The following is a 14,738-nucleotide window of genomic DNA, read 5'->3' on the forward strand; positions in this document are numbered from 1 at the left end:
ATTTTTTAGTTATGGAGGTTATTCCTCAAGTGAAACTTGAAGATTTGAAACAGATGAAGGTATGCTTTGCGACAATGAAGAAAGATTGACAATTATTAGTTTTTTTCCATTTGTTAAATAAAATAGGATTTTTAAGTAAAAAGTACATATAAAAAGGGGCATCTGTCCAAGTAAATCCAAGGAAATTTGGATTTATCGGCCGCCTGTAAAGATTTTTGCATGGGGTCAGTGACCCTGAATGTCCTCCTTTTTGGTATGCGGAAGATTAGGAGGTTAAATATATATATATACATGTCTTTATTGTTTAACTAGGCATCTTTGAATGTTATTGTTTATGTTATTCCTTTCAGAGAGCAAAATAATTTAGCCTCTGTTTGTTTAAAAATGATAATATCAACGCAATGGTATGATTGGAGTTTAGAGTTTCATATGTGACATGATTTGTTTTTTGGGGGGGTTGCTAATTTTAGGCATTCATCAAACAGCAGAAGAAACAGCAGAAGGAGCTCAACAGTCTTAAGAAGAGGCATTTGAAGGTTAGTGATCTAGTCAGCTAGAAGATGCCATAGAACCTGTGATATAACCAACATCGTGTTTGCAGCAGTTAGGATGATGTAACCTAGAACCTTTTAACTTCCACATCACAGGAAATTACCTCAGAGATGCCGAGTGGAACAGCGATTAATATTGTTTAGAAATGTTACAAATGGAAGGGTGCTGTTTTGTAATATTATGAGTGGGTTGTGTGTAACATTTCCTATGTACCCGTTAGGATCTAGTTATACACATGGCTTCTAATAATTCAACTTCGGCAACTAAACTCTCTCCTGTTTTTCCATCCTCTGTCTCACCAAGAGCCGAAAGCTTTGTCGTCCATGGTGGTTTGAGACGATTCCTAACAGCAAATGGCACAGACCCCCAATGGGGTGTATACAGTACTTATCTAGGGTGTCTACAGTCAGAAACCTAGATCTGCTCCATTGAGGAGGTTTTTTGTGGCTACATCCATGTTCTTCTACAAGCACATGCACAAGCTCACCCTTACACATGTATACATAAAGACATACATTCTCGTATGCATACACATGCTATCCTAGTAACAGAGAGAACGTACAGTTGCAGTCAGGCCTGCTGTATTCTGAGAAGTCCCTCATGGTCTGCTACGTATATAAACAAAAACAGATTTGTAAGCTCTTGGGATCAGGACCATTGTTGTACCGTCATGTATGTATGGTGTGTTCCCTACACTCCCTTGCAATAGAGTTATGGGATATATTGTTGCCATGGAAATATAATAGCGTTGTTATGTTTAGGTGATTTAATCGGTAGGTTTTTGTACCTGATCTTATAAATGGGTGTACGTTTAGAGGGTCTTCCGGCTGGTTATGTAAGAATCGGTTTGACTGCCTTGAGCCTTATTGCACAAAAGCAGTTATGTTAGATTCATTTACACGTTGCATGCGCTGCCAAGTATTGCTTCTTTCCTTTTCCTTTTGTGGGTTTGGTTGGCCAACATTTAAACATTGTAGCTGTTCATGCATAAAGAAAGTAACATCTTACGATTGCCCAGCTGCGATATTTTTAATATAAAATGAAGAATGTTATAATTAGAGCATTTACTTCTATTGATTACTGGTATAGATAAGTGTACCTCACGTCTTCCTTCTCCAACCCGCTGTCACGATTCTAGAACAAGAAAGCAACGCAATAAAATGCAATGAACCTATTAGAATAGTAAGCAGAAATTAGTAAATAACACCCTAAACAAATCTTATTTTCCCTATGCTTCTGTAGTCTAAATAGATCAGGAGAAACATTACCATGTAAAATAACGTCTGTACCTGGGGCAGCACAGTAGAGTTTTAACCCTTAAGGAACATTGTGTGTGTGCCTGTGCCTGGCATCTTCAGTGGGGATTCAGCTATGAGTTTGAATTCAGAATAGAATTCTCGTTTTCTCCAGTGAATGGCTATTGATTAACAGAATATCTTGTATTAATAAATTAATAGTGCAGCTGTCTAACGCAGAACAATTTTTGATGGGTTTATAGAACTGCTTTTCACTGCTAGCAGCTCACAGGGTGATATTTTATCAGAGGGAGACGTGGTGGAATCATACGTGACTCTTTTTTTCACGGTGTGCATATGTTTTTAAACATGTTTCATTGTAAAGCATTGTAATGTACCAATCCAGGCATCAAGGGGTGCAAGCAAACCAGCTATTCTGTGTATCTTTACCTGAAAACGATCATTTTTTTAACTTCAGTATTCAAACATTGCAGCCTTTTTGTGGGTTTGGGGGCCTGGAGTTGTGCCGCATGGTCATATCTGGCATCTATCCGGGTTCTAGCCCCAGATAGCATTAAATGGGTTAGGAGTGGGAATTAGATGGGGAGTTTGTATGGAGACCCTGGGAAGAAGCTCTTCACCTGGAGACTCCGGGTCAAACTTCCTAGTTTTCCTAGGTACGGACATGCCATACTAATTGTCTGTGATTCCAGAATAATCCCTTTGTGTACATTGGAACTAAAATACTCCAAAGAAAGTATTAGTAAATTATGAAGCATACAATACAATAAAAATGAACATTAGAATTAGCCATTGGACTCCATGCTAGTGCTCCCAACTGTAAGCCAGTCCACCCACCCGAGGTGCCCTTTCACACCAAATAACAATCCTATGCTTTGCCATTGTCTGAGCGCGATATAAAAAGGCTAGATGTTGGAAACCCAAAAGCAGCAAATTACACAGAAGAATAGAACAATAATACAGAGCAGCCGAATACAACAATAGAATACAACAACACTTGTCACGGATGCTGTCAACCTCTGGGTTAAAAAAAATCCCAGAAAACAAATTGTATTCGGAGGGAGAAGAGGAGCTGGCTTCACTCTGTTGATGAGTCATCGGTGTGGGTGGAAATCATTATAGCTTAATAAGGCCCATCAGATAGCTTTTATCTAGCAGCCATAGAAGTCTTTTTATTACCACTGTTATGATTGAAACGGCACAGATTGCTGCGCTGCACAAGTACTTTTGATCACAGGTTGGAAATGCACGTGTGTGCCTGAATCGAGGCAGTAGGAGGTTGTCTTCCGCAAACCCACCGAACTGAAAATGATTTGTTAGTTTGGTTTTAAATAATAGGCACAATTGCTGCCATCCAGGTGGTAAAATGATTGGCTCCCAAACCGTCTTTGCTGTAGATTTTCCCTTTCCTATTATTTGTTTGCAGGAGGATGTCCTTAATATTTCTGTGTGCGCCTTTTGGTTGGTTTCCTAGTTAACCCTTTGATGAATGGCAAATCGTGTCGCTCTGCTACAGAATAGATTTAATGCACTGGTTTTGTTAATAGAACTGGCAGAAATCACCGGAACTGAGAAGCCTCACCCAGGGAAATTCTTGTTTCTGCTTCTGAGTTTCTGCTGATATATATATATATATATATATATATATATGTCACCTGCATTAAGGCAGCAGTGGGTAGAATTTTGCGTTCATTTTCACACCCATGGATACTTCAGCAGAAAGCCCAGCTCGGTTGCATTACAGAATTACAAAGGATAACTTGCAGCTTTGACTTATGCGCTATTGAGTTTGGAATCTCACCAGTGCAGTGTTCCGTTGTCCCGTATCACTCACTTGCTGGTGAGTTGCATGTGCAAAAGATTGTGAAAGCGCCGTAAAATAGGATAAAGAAAAAGAGCTTCCAAACCAGAACACTTGTTAGCTGCCACTACAATAGTCTTAAGAGTCTTGCACCAGTGAGGGACCTTGCCAAATTTAGAGGCACGGTACGGTGGATTCAGAAGGACTTTGCTGTCCTTCCGTGTTGGAGTTGAAGGTACCTCTCATCTGCTCGCTGGACTTTACATGCAGGATAAAATGTCATTTTCCATCTAGCTCCTGCTGCTATGGATGAAAAACATTGTTGTTCATTCATACCTCTTTCCCCCAGTAAAAATACTTAGATAAATGGAGAAAATATGGGCTATTTTGACGGCATATTCATTGACGGTATGGTACGCAACATGCTGGTGTGGGCCATGGAATATAAATGAATCGAAATTTCTCAGCTGTATCAAGTGCACAGCCCAGTGTGATGTCTAATCATTCAAAGCTACTGTTTTACAGGAAGACAGCGCTGTGCAGAAGGCGCACTGCACACAAGTTGACAAATTAGTGGCACTGTATGCTAAAGAAAAAATGTCTCTTGAGAAGACCTTAGAGAAAGCAATCAAGAAAAAAGGGTAAGAGCTAAACCAGCTAAAAACAACTCATTACAAGGTTACTAAGTACATTCTGCCCAAGCTATACGCGGGAATCAGCGGATAATTCACTCATTCAGATCAAACACAATGTTGCCATTTTATACTAAATAGTTAAAGTTGACCTTTTAATTGATTAAGTAAAATATCCATATTGACACGAATTATACGATTGTCGTTCCCAATTATTTAATCAATTCCAGCTCATGTAATCCATGTGAGTCAAGCTGATATTGGTTGAGAAGAAGAATTGATAAGGAGTTTAAGATCTAAAGTAAATGAGTAGGTAGGATTAAGACTGTTTTTGAAAAATAAAACCACTGGGTAGTTTCGGAAGCAAATTGAAGAATATAAATATGGAAATCCTCTTGAAATCAATGTGACAATTGTAGGGTCCAGTATCGCACCCACCCGTTAGCACGCTACCGCACTAGCTGGCTAACATGCCTTTACTATTATAAGCCAAAACATATAGTATTACAGTATAGTGAATATAACCGACAAAATATCCTTTTAGTATGTGAAGAGAACTAGTTATAAAATGTACTAGGTAATATTTTCTGTTGGTTTGCAAATTTTCCATTTCATTTAGCTTTATTATAACTTTTTACGTAAAAATCCAACATATTTTGAAGTTTTTCTATATATTCACTCCCCAAAATATTTGTTCTACTCATGGAGGCGAGAGGGCACCTTCAGTTGGTTCTAAAAGTATGCATCTAAAACGATGAGCAGATTTTTAACCTTTTAAAACAGGTTTGAACGTCTTCAGACATTTAGAAACCAATATCCAGCTGGATGTTCCCTATCAAAGCCTTCTAATTATACTCCTACATTTGAACTATAGAATAATTAAGCTTAATTAGTTTTTTAAATTCCTTTGAAAATGTAAACATTTTCGTGAGTGGGTTTATAACATTTTAATGCCAGATTTGTGAGCAAATGGGCTTACAAATTCTCCATTCCCCACTAAATGTGTCAAATAAAATCAAGTACTATTTAACATCTTAAAATTACTTTCTCGTATGCAAACAAATTATGGTAAACATATAAGCTTCCATTAAGCTATGTTTTTCTTGTTACATCAAATTTTGTATTCTTTGTGATGAGGAATATTAACTATTCAGGTGATGTTAAACTGATGTGAATCATTTGATTCCAAAAATAAAAATTCTAAGCAATTTCAATCCATCCTATAAAATTTTTGGCTTGATTGAAACCTAAACCTATTTTCCTTGTAACCTAAGGATACTATTCCTCCTAATAGCCTTTGATGTTTAATTAGTTACTTCAGCTTATTAAATGCAACACAATTAGCATGTACAAAGTATATTCTTTAAATTATTAACCTTTAATAAGCCTTACAACATTAGGAAAACACATAATACAATACCGCGGGCCAGAATTCATTGATGTATGGTCATACAGCCAATTGAAACGTAAATTTAACGCCTTGATGTACCAGCGACACCCGGTTGTACAGCCGTACAGAATAATACAGGCGTTTAGTGTATTGCCAACTTCAAAGTACCTCCAGTCCAAGCTAAAGCATCTGGGATGTCCACTTTTTGTTTAGCGGCTGAAGTCCAGCATCCTATACAGGAACGATAATACACAAAAATCAGACATGTGTCAGCATTATATTGTAATGTGTGTTTAGGGCGTAGAACTGTAATTTGTAGCTTTGGGGGAAGTGACAGATCCACTTTAAAGTTCTGTGAATACGTTTCCCTTAAACCAAAGGATTTGTACGGACTGTGATGTCACTTTTCCTAATTTTCGATCCTATATAAACACATGATTAAATGAACACTTTAGTTCCCCATCACAAATAATGCATATTAATGAAAATCGTAATTACTTTAATATGCATTTATTTACCTTTAGGAGAAGTTGCAGTATACCCATCCCCCCCCCCACCCCACGGTCTAGTTTTTGCATCAGGTTTTGCTGCTAGAAGCCAATCGCTGATAGGGAAGCGGTCCCATTGAAATCAATGAAAAAACGTTCTGCCCATGTGCACAGGGGGTCTTGTGAGACCTCCTGTAAGTTTCATGCAAGCGAGGGCCGGAGCCGACTAGCGGAGAGTATAGCGTGCGCGCAGAGACAAGCGAAGAGAGATGTGTCTGTCTGAACACAGAGCCGGCAAGCCTAAGAGATCGGGGCTGGGCAAGAGGCAAATGCATGTTGTGTGAATCCCCCCTATACATCTGCAATAGAGAATAACTCCTAAAGGGGTCACTCAGCTATCATATACTTTAAATTGTATGTGAGGGCTGTAGTAGCTCTTTAAAATAAGCAATAGATATGAAAAGGAACCCATCTTTCATTATATTACAGCTATCCTATTTATACTAAAATTATCAATATCTATACATCATAGTATACAGGGATTCATGCTGCTGGTTGAATTTCATTTCATATAATTTATAGAACCTCACTTTTAAACTGATAGGTAGTGTCCGTAAAACCACAGATACATCATTTAGTACATTGACATTTCGGATTTTAGTTACTAAATGATGACTTCAACCCCACCCCAAAATAGCAATAAAAATAAAATCTTCTTATAAGAGCAGTATAGGTGGAACATGTATATAATGGGTGCAAGAAACGTGGGAAGTGCAAAGCTTGAGCAGGTAGCCAATAGCCAGGAGTAGGAGGTATTCCATATGGCTCTGGGATCAAGGAAAATGCGTTGGACTGGCCTAGGCTACAATATATTCATTTAAAGCTCAATAAACTTTTTATTTTATTAATTTTAGCTTATTAATAATTATTTGCTTATAAAGACAATAATGCTTCAGATCATAGCATGCTATAAACACAAGAATGTTGGCGCTCTAGGGATATATAATAACAGAGCTATAGGATGAACTCCTACCAATACTCACATCTCTTACAATTAACCATCTACCATTAACATAGTAACATAATACTTTAGCTTAAATCTCGCTGTTGATCCAGAAGAAGGCAAATACAAAAACCCACATTGAGCCAATTTATGATTCCATTAAAGGAAAATTACTCTTACAACCCATTGGAAATACATTTCACATAAATGTTATACTTTTTTTTTTAATTTAGGACTTTTATACTCACCATGAGCATATACGGCTTGTTGCCATTCCCAGATTTACCTGCATAAGATCAAACAAGATTGAAGAGGCCTATGCAATCTTACCCTGTGCATCGTATACAGGGTAGCAGGGTATGCAGTTAAGAGAGCCCACAGAACAGCGGATTAGTGTATTAGAATGAAGACTTTTCAATAAACATATCAAGACTAAAAGAATGACAAAACCAGCCTCTTAATGCTGGAAAATGTAATCAGGGGTGCCTCCATTGTCTTCTTCTTGAGCTGTTCCAATGTGGACTAAATCATTTTGTTGCATACATTGTTGGCACTGTATAAATAAAAGATAATAATAATTATAAAAATGATATATGGCGTAGGTAATGTATGTTGGAAGGGAGACCATAGATTTTTAAAGGTAATAATCCCCATCTCTCATTTTTGGCCAAAAAAAAAAAAAGCTGAACCATGACAAATCTAGCCGTATAATTATTACTTTACATTTAAATTAACAAATAAAAAAGATAAATAAAATGCCATTAGATGCTAAAGAAGATTTGCAAGGTGCTCAGTGTGATCTCTACAGAAAATAATTCTTAATAACAGTACAATATATATGACATAAATGGCTGCCATGATTTCAGCCAATAGAAATGCAGTATAACAAAGCCTATATCACACCATTTAACCCTTACAGTGTCAGATGGGACAAAGGGTTTCATGGCAATGCATTGCCTTTCCTTTGGGTGCCCGGCCATGTGTGTTTTCCGAGTCACCAAACTATAACTACATGATGACATAAAAGAGATTATATCTAACTATGGAACGTATTTTACTGTTTAGAGGAAGTAACTGTCTTGAAATGAAGAAAGAAACAGAAAATAAAATTCAGGTATTAACTTCAGATCATAACTACAAGGTAAGACAAAGTTCACCACCATTCACGGTTTCATTCGGATTTGATTCACGTTAATCAGCCATGCAACTAACTGCACGCGGTGTTCTAGAATCCTAAATGCCTCACCAGCAGATTCCATTGGGCTAAAGGGTTAAACATGGAATATAACACCAAAAAAATTCAATCTTTTACTTTCTTGTTCAACCATAATCACCCTAATCTATGCCCTTCCTGCAGTTTTCAGTATTGTTATATTTTAGATTTAGGACACATTTATCTGGAGCATGCAGATGTCTGGAGCTGTCGCAAGAAAACAAGAAAAACAATCATACAGATCTGACGTGATACTTAGGGTTGTTTTTAGAAATATTATTTTAAACGCAGAAAATATATGTTTTCATAGAGCGTCATAGTTACATGTATAAGCAATTCAGAAGAAATGAGGCTTATATACTGAAAACTGCAAGTGAGGGGTACTTGTCATCAACACTCCTGTGTCTGGTCTGTATGGCATACATCAAAAGCGCTTTAGAGGACTGGTGGCTTGTGATTGGACTATTCTTTGCTCTGTGTTGGCAGCCATTTTCCTTTCTCACTTCCTGCACTGATATATCATCCCTGTGGCTCTCTTCTGTGGGGTCTACACACGTGGCTGTTTGTAAAATTATCGTTCTCACAATATATGTAAATGCTGAGGTTGTTTTTGCAATGAATCCCAACATTCTATTCAATTTAAGAGCAAAGGTTGCAACCCCATTTAAGGCTTTACAGCTTTTTTTTATATACAAAAAATCATTCTTCAAATGGCATAACGTAAATCTAGAAGAGGAAGGATTCGTTGTAAAAGTGACTGAAACCCATGAGGGTTTGTGTAGAATTTTCTTTGTGTGACTTTAGCACGGTTCGTCGCTGATTTTCCTTCAAGGAGATGGTTCTCATATAACATTATAAATCTTTGAACGCCACTTTTTTGGGGACACTGGGTTTTAAATTAGGCATTAATGTATTACCTATTATTCTATAGATTTGTTTTGTTGCTATTAGGACTATATAAGACTCCAAAGGTTTCTGTTAACCCTTTAAGCGTCAAACCTTGCGCTATGCTTTTATCGCTCAGCCCTCTAGCATCTAAAAGGTTAACTTGCGTTTATTCGTGTTTGATAGAATGACTTTGCCATGGTTACACTATTCCATTAAAATAATTTCAACGTAGACAGCATTCCAGTGCCTTTTACCAGCCCCAGTACCCTGTATTTAGCAAATCCTATGAACTTTATTTTTCTTTACATAGCCATGAGTCATATATATGTATATATATGTGTGTATGTGTGTGTGTGTGTGGTTTTGTAATCAGAGAATTGTGTTTGAAAAGTTTATTGAATTGATTATATTGAAACATAACAATATAGAGAAATTGATTACATTTGAGTATTTGGAGATTTTCTTTCCACTATAAGGCATCTGTGATCTTTCTATAGATAATAAACAATACCAGATAAACTTTAGCCAAGAGCATCTGGATAACAGTCTCCTGATGCTTGGCCATCTCATTGTAGAACTTGACAGAATTACTATATGATTATGTGCAATACTGTATGTACATATGTGTATGAATGAATAAATAGCTCAAACATACAGCATAGCAAAGTACTTGATTCTGGTTCACATCAGACCACACATAAAAATAATAAATCATATGTCTGCCACATCACAATTAATACACTAAATATTACTTGAGATATGTTGAAAATTGTTAGCAGGACAATACACATTCTCCACGCCTCTCGCTCCCAAACGGTTTCACTATACGTACCTGTGCCGTTCATTAACGGCCTTGTTTAGCTGTTTCGCAATAATTCCCTAATGACATAATGTGCCTTTCAATACATAGAACATTTTAGTCCTGAGTTTCCATGTCACATTTTCTTACATGCGTATTACATAGTACTAACGTCGCAAACAAGAGTATGATCAGTGAGAAATCAGAAAGACAGAAAAATTGTTTTTCAATTTGATAATATTAAATAGAAGTCTGTAACTCTCTGTTAATCCATGGAAGAGCATAGTAAATTGATCACATTAGAAAGTGAGTGCATAGAATGTAAATCCTTTAATGATAAGCACATGGCCCATTCACTAGGGGACACGTTATTATTATTATTATTATTATTATTATTAATAATAATAATAATATTATTGTTTTATATAGCACCATCATATTCCATAAATACCAAGATATTTTGCAGAAGCTTTCCTACAAGTTATTCACCAGTTCAGGATTTGCTAAACTGTCCTGAAAGAGACTAAACCTATTTCTATCAGTATTTAATGCATATCAGCTGTGATATAGATATTATTAAATTCATTGTAAGAAAAGAGAGGGATCTCTTTAATATGAAATAAATTGCACCTAACATTCTAGAAGTCCTATGAAATGATTTAATAATAATAAAAATAACCTTATTGCATTTTAAATTTAATAAACACGTGGTTTTGGATCCACGTGCAGATGCTCTCAGTATAGTTTTAAGCTATAAATAACATATATTTTTGTGTTAAACAAAATAAATTTCACTATATCAGCTAAGGTCCTAACATCAACAATAGAAAATATTCATGGGTGGTATCTGGCAGGCAGAATCTTGCTACGATGTGAGTATTTTACAGGTCGGCAGTATGAAGTCCATTATAAGACTGGTTTAATTTCTAACAGTAGTAATAAATGACAGTGAGGACCGGTATTCAAGCGACATGTTTTATTCTTTGCTATGTATTCACTAACTCATAATTTTGCAGGAGAGTTGAGCATTACAAGTCCCTGAGATCATTGCTACTTTTGAAGGGCCAACAGTAGTGAGATTGCCTGAAGAAGGGCTGAACCTGTGCTGCGTAATGCATAGTTTAATGTGAGATGTCCTTAAGAAAGCTCCTGTGCTTTGTGGATGGATCAGCTGTGTAATTCTTTATAGAGAAGCTCATCGGGGTTATAACCCTTTATAATTCTTAGGGGTATCAGGAAGCTGCTAAGTTAAACTTACCTGCAAATGTCTGGTTTAGTGAATACATCTATTGTGGCACAAGGTTGGTAAGAACGTTGTGGTAGACCAATGCTCACCCCGCACTCACCACCGAGCTATATCGCAGTATTGTAATGCTGTTCATTATATGTAACAAGGTAGCCTGTCTCTCTCACGCTAGGTAGCAGACTGCGTGGCCAAGCATACAAAAGAGTGGTCCGAGCTAGTTAGCACCCACAGCGCTGAGGAGCAGGAACTGCGGGACCTCCACTTAAGACAACAGTGTGAGCTCCTCAAAAAACTGCTTATCACCGTCCAAGAGCAACAGGCACAGCAACTAAAACTGTCCCAGGAAAGGTGAGCGATCTTAACCATGCATTTACCCCGAAAACCATCTACTCTGTTACTTCAACTCTGTGTGATATCCTAAAAAAGTATTTATTCTAACACAATGGCCACTCAAAAGGCGTACGTACCTTCAGTAAGTGTAGATAGCTTTATTAGTTCTGCTTTCATAAATCTCTGACTGGGCTACTCTGATTTGAAGATAGTGGGTGGTTTCAATCTTTTTTTTACTCATAGTGTGCATTTATTTGCAATTCCACCAAGGGTCTAGATGACCTTAGACACAATTTACAACGTGTCCATCCTGGGCTCATTCTCTGTTTTTTAATGCGGTTCCTTATGGGGAAGATGTTGGATAGGATATCGTCAGCCGGTTGTGTTTTGGGCTGTTGTATTATTGGCCCAGTAGCCTGTAGTTGACCCTTACCCTGTGGCTGCCAGTCCAGCTGTGCTCATTAATATGGAGAATTAGCATTAGGTTGCCCCCTTTCCAGCCATGAAGCAGGGAAAGACCTGCGGCACATTCAGTTATGGCATCAGACAGGTGACTTTTCAGCCGTTATGTGTATCAAGCGTGATGTGTGTCAGACTTGTATTCTTTAAATACCAAATGACGATGTTTTGAAACAAAGGCTTTACACATTTTCGAAATACATTTACATAACAATTTAAGCCAGTAATGTCATTTTAGCTGCAACTATTAAATCAGACTTTGGCTTTGTATAACTGCTAAAATGATTATTTTAATCTTTAATGTTACAAACCCCACTATAGCTTAATATCTGGAGGATCACTGCCTCCTTTAACCAGCATTTGTATAATTACTTAAAGCAGTGGAACCCCTTAACAACATGCAGTGTCCACATTATGTCTATGAGGAGTTTGAAGATCTGCACAACCAAATGAGCATCATTTTACAGGGTTCACCAGGGAGTGCATTGATGTTAGAAGGCACCCTTGTTTTTAGGGCACATCTGGGTCAATTGTGTTTCTCACCATATAGCGAGTTCATGGAATTGACACTGATGACTTCTGTCCACATTCAGCTTGAGTTGTTGACAAGTTGCCCAATAACTAGAGCTCTTGGCTTTGTTAACAGACTTCTCTCTCAATCATCACCGTATTATTTGGCATAGGATCCGAGCGACAGTCACATTTGAAAGCATTCACAGTGTGTTGCCCAAATGACCTCATGTATTTCATATGTTCTATTCACAGAGAAAGCAAGGAGATGCGTGCAAACCAGGCTAAAATCTCAATGGAAAACAGCAAAGCCATCAGCCATGATAAATCTATAAAAAATAAAGCTGAAAGAGAGAGGCAAGTACTTTCTTCATCCAGTTAGGTCTAATTGCTTCAAACTCTATTACATGTGTAATAGGACTGCCTCAGTAATACTTCACTTACTTCTTAAATGTATTTGCCGCATAAAGTTACTGTGTATTTAATTTTTTTATTGCCTTATTTTTGCCTGGATTAGTCCAGGTTTTGTTTAAAATGAATAAATTAGGGATGGTTATGAAGGATCATTTAGTGCAGCATGCTAGTATATATATATATATATATATCACAAGTATGTCCTGCATGCCCTAGAAATCTAGATTTACTATGTCAAGAATTTGACACTATATTCAAAAAGTTGTATGTACCACATCCTAGAGCCCACTGCCACAAACTATTAGGAGGGAACAACTAAGTTCATTACAACCCTATCTTACCAGTGTGTATATTTAAAAAATACCCTATATGACCAAAGATATGTGGGCACCACTCTCGATTATTGAGTTTAGGTGTTTCGGCCATACCGATTGCTACCAAGTGTATCAAATCCAGCACAAAGGCAGCCATCTCCTTAGGCAATCATTGGTAGTAGAATGGGTCATATGGAAGGGCTCAGTGACTTTAAACATAGCATGTCGTAGGATGCGTGCTTTACCACAAGCCAGTTCATGAAATATCTACCCTGCTAGATCTGCCCCAGTGCATTGTAAGGGTAATATTAATGGTAAAACAAACAATTTTAGACAATTGTATGTTTCCAACTTTGTGGTACCAGTTTTAGGAAAGGTCCCTTCCTGTTCCAACATGATGGTGTGCCAGTGTACAAAGCAAGGTCCATAATAACATGGCTTTATGGGTTTGATGTAGGGGAAATTAAGTGGCTGCACAGAGCCCTGACCTCAACCTCATTAAACACCTTTGGGCTCAATTGGAACGCCGATTGAGAGTCAAGGCCTTCTCCAAAACACTTGCAATATAATGTCACGCTCATATAGATGCGATGGTCAGGTGTCCACGTACTTTTGGTCATATAGTGTTATGTGTAAATCTTTGATAATCACAAATATCTCAAATATTTTTTTTCTTTTAGGCGAGTCAGGGAGCTGAACAGCAGTAACACAAAGAAGTTTCTTGAAGAGAGGAAAAGAGTAAGTAGAACTGAGTCATGTCCTTGTCTTCCGGTCCGTGTAAGTGAATATCAAGGAATTGTGTCCTTCTCCACCCACCCATACTTAATGTTCTTATGATGACTTATCTCCAGCTGGACAAACTGGCTGCCAAACTCTTCCCCTCTGGCTGCATTATATATATATACGAGCATGGGATACATTTCCTGGTTTTATCCAGTATTATGCTTATATATACATATATATATATATATATATATATATATAAGCATAATACTGGATAAAACCAGGAAATGTATCCCATGCTCGTATTGTGGTTATATATTGCTCTTAGACTTGTACACATATGCCACAAAAAGAACAGTTCTCAGCAAACTGCTTAGTGATGCTTGTTGTTAATATTATTAGAGATATCTTGAACAGTCAGAATATAGACTCAAAAGACCAGGCAATGAAGCTGGAGGGCAGAGTAATGCACTGAAATGTAGTTAAAACACAGGTTGGCTATCAGTGACAGCTTTTCTCTTTATTTACACATTAATGCATAAAAGCTAATCATCAGAATAAACTATATATATTATGATTGGTTGTTATATTCAAGAGAAAGATGTTCCCTATTAATAAACATAGATTTTATTGCTACAGGTTACTAGAGCTATGTTTTTACTAAAACTACTATCACGTAACACAGACCCCTGCAAATAATTGAGTACCTATAGAAAAGGG

At 37.2% G+C, this 14,738-nt stretch overlaps 1 protein-coding gene across 1 annotated transcript in view; it reads left to right on the plus strand.

The window, feature by feature from the left end:
- PLCB4 (phospholipase C beta 4) overlaps nucleotides 1-14,738 on the plus strand; it is a 98,788-nt gene that overhangs the window by 78,235 nt on the left and 5,815 nt on the right. The window contains exons 30-36 of the mRNA XM_053459510.1: nucleotides 10-59; nucleotides 471-536; nucleotides 4,135-4,250; nucleotides 8,188-8,263; nucleotides 11,441-11,616; nucleotides 12,823-12,924; nucleotides 13,976-14,033. Of these exons, the coding sequence (XP_053315485.1) occupies nucleotides 10-59; nucleotides 471-536; nucleotides 4,135-4,250; nucleotides 8,188-8,263; nucleotides 11,441-11,616; nucleotides 12,823-12,924; nucleotides 13,976-14,033 (644 nt within the window). The remainder of the gene's footprint in view (nucleotides 1-9; nucleotides 60-470; nucleotides 537-4,134; nucleotides 4,251-8,187; nucleotides 8,264-11,440; nucleotides 11,617-12,822; nucleotides 12,925-13,975; nucleotides 14,034-14,738) is intronic.

The sequence above is a fragment of the Spea bombifrons genome, chromosome 3, assembly GCF_027358695.1.
Source record: "Spea bombifrons isolate aSpeBom1 chromosome 3, aSpeBom1.2.pri, whole genome shotgun sequence".
Taxonomy (NCBI): Eukaryota; Metazoa; Chordata; class Amphibia; order Anura; family Pelobatidae; genus Spea; species Spea bombifrons.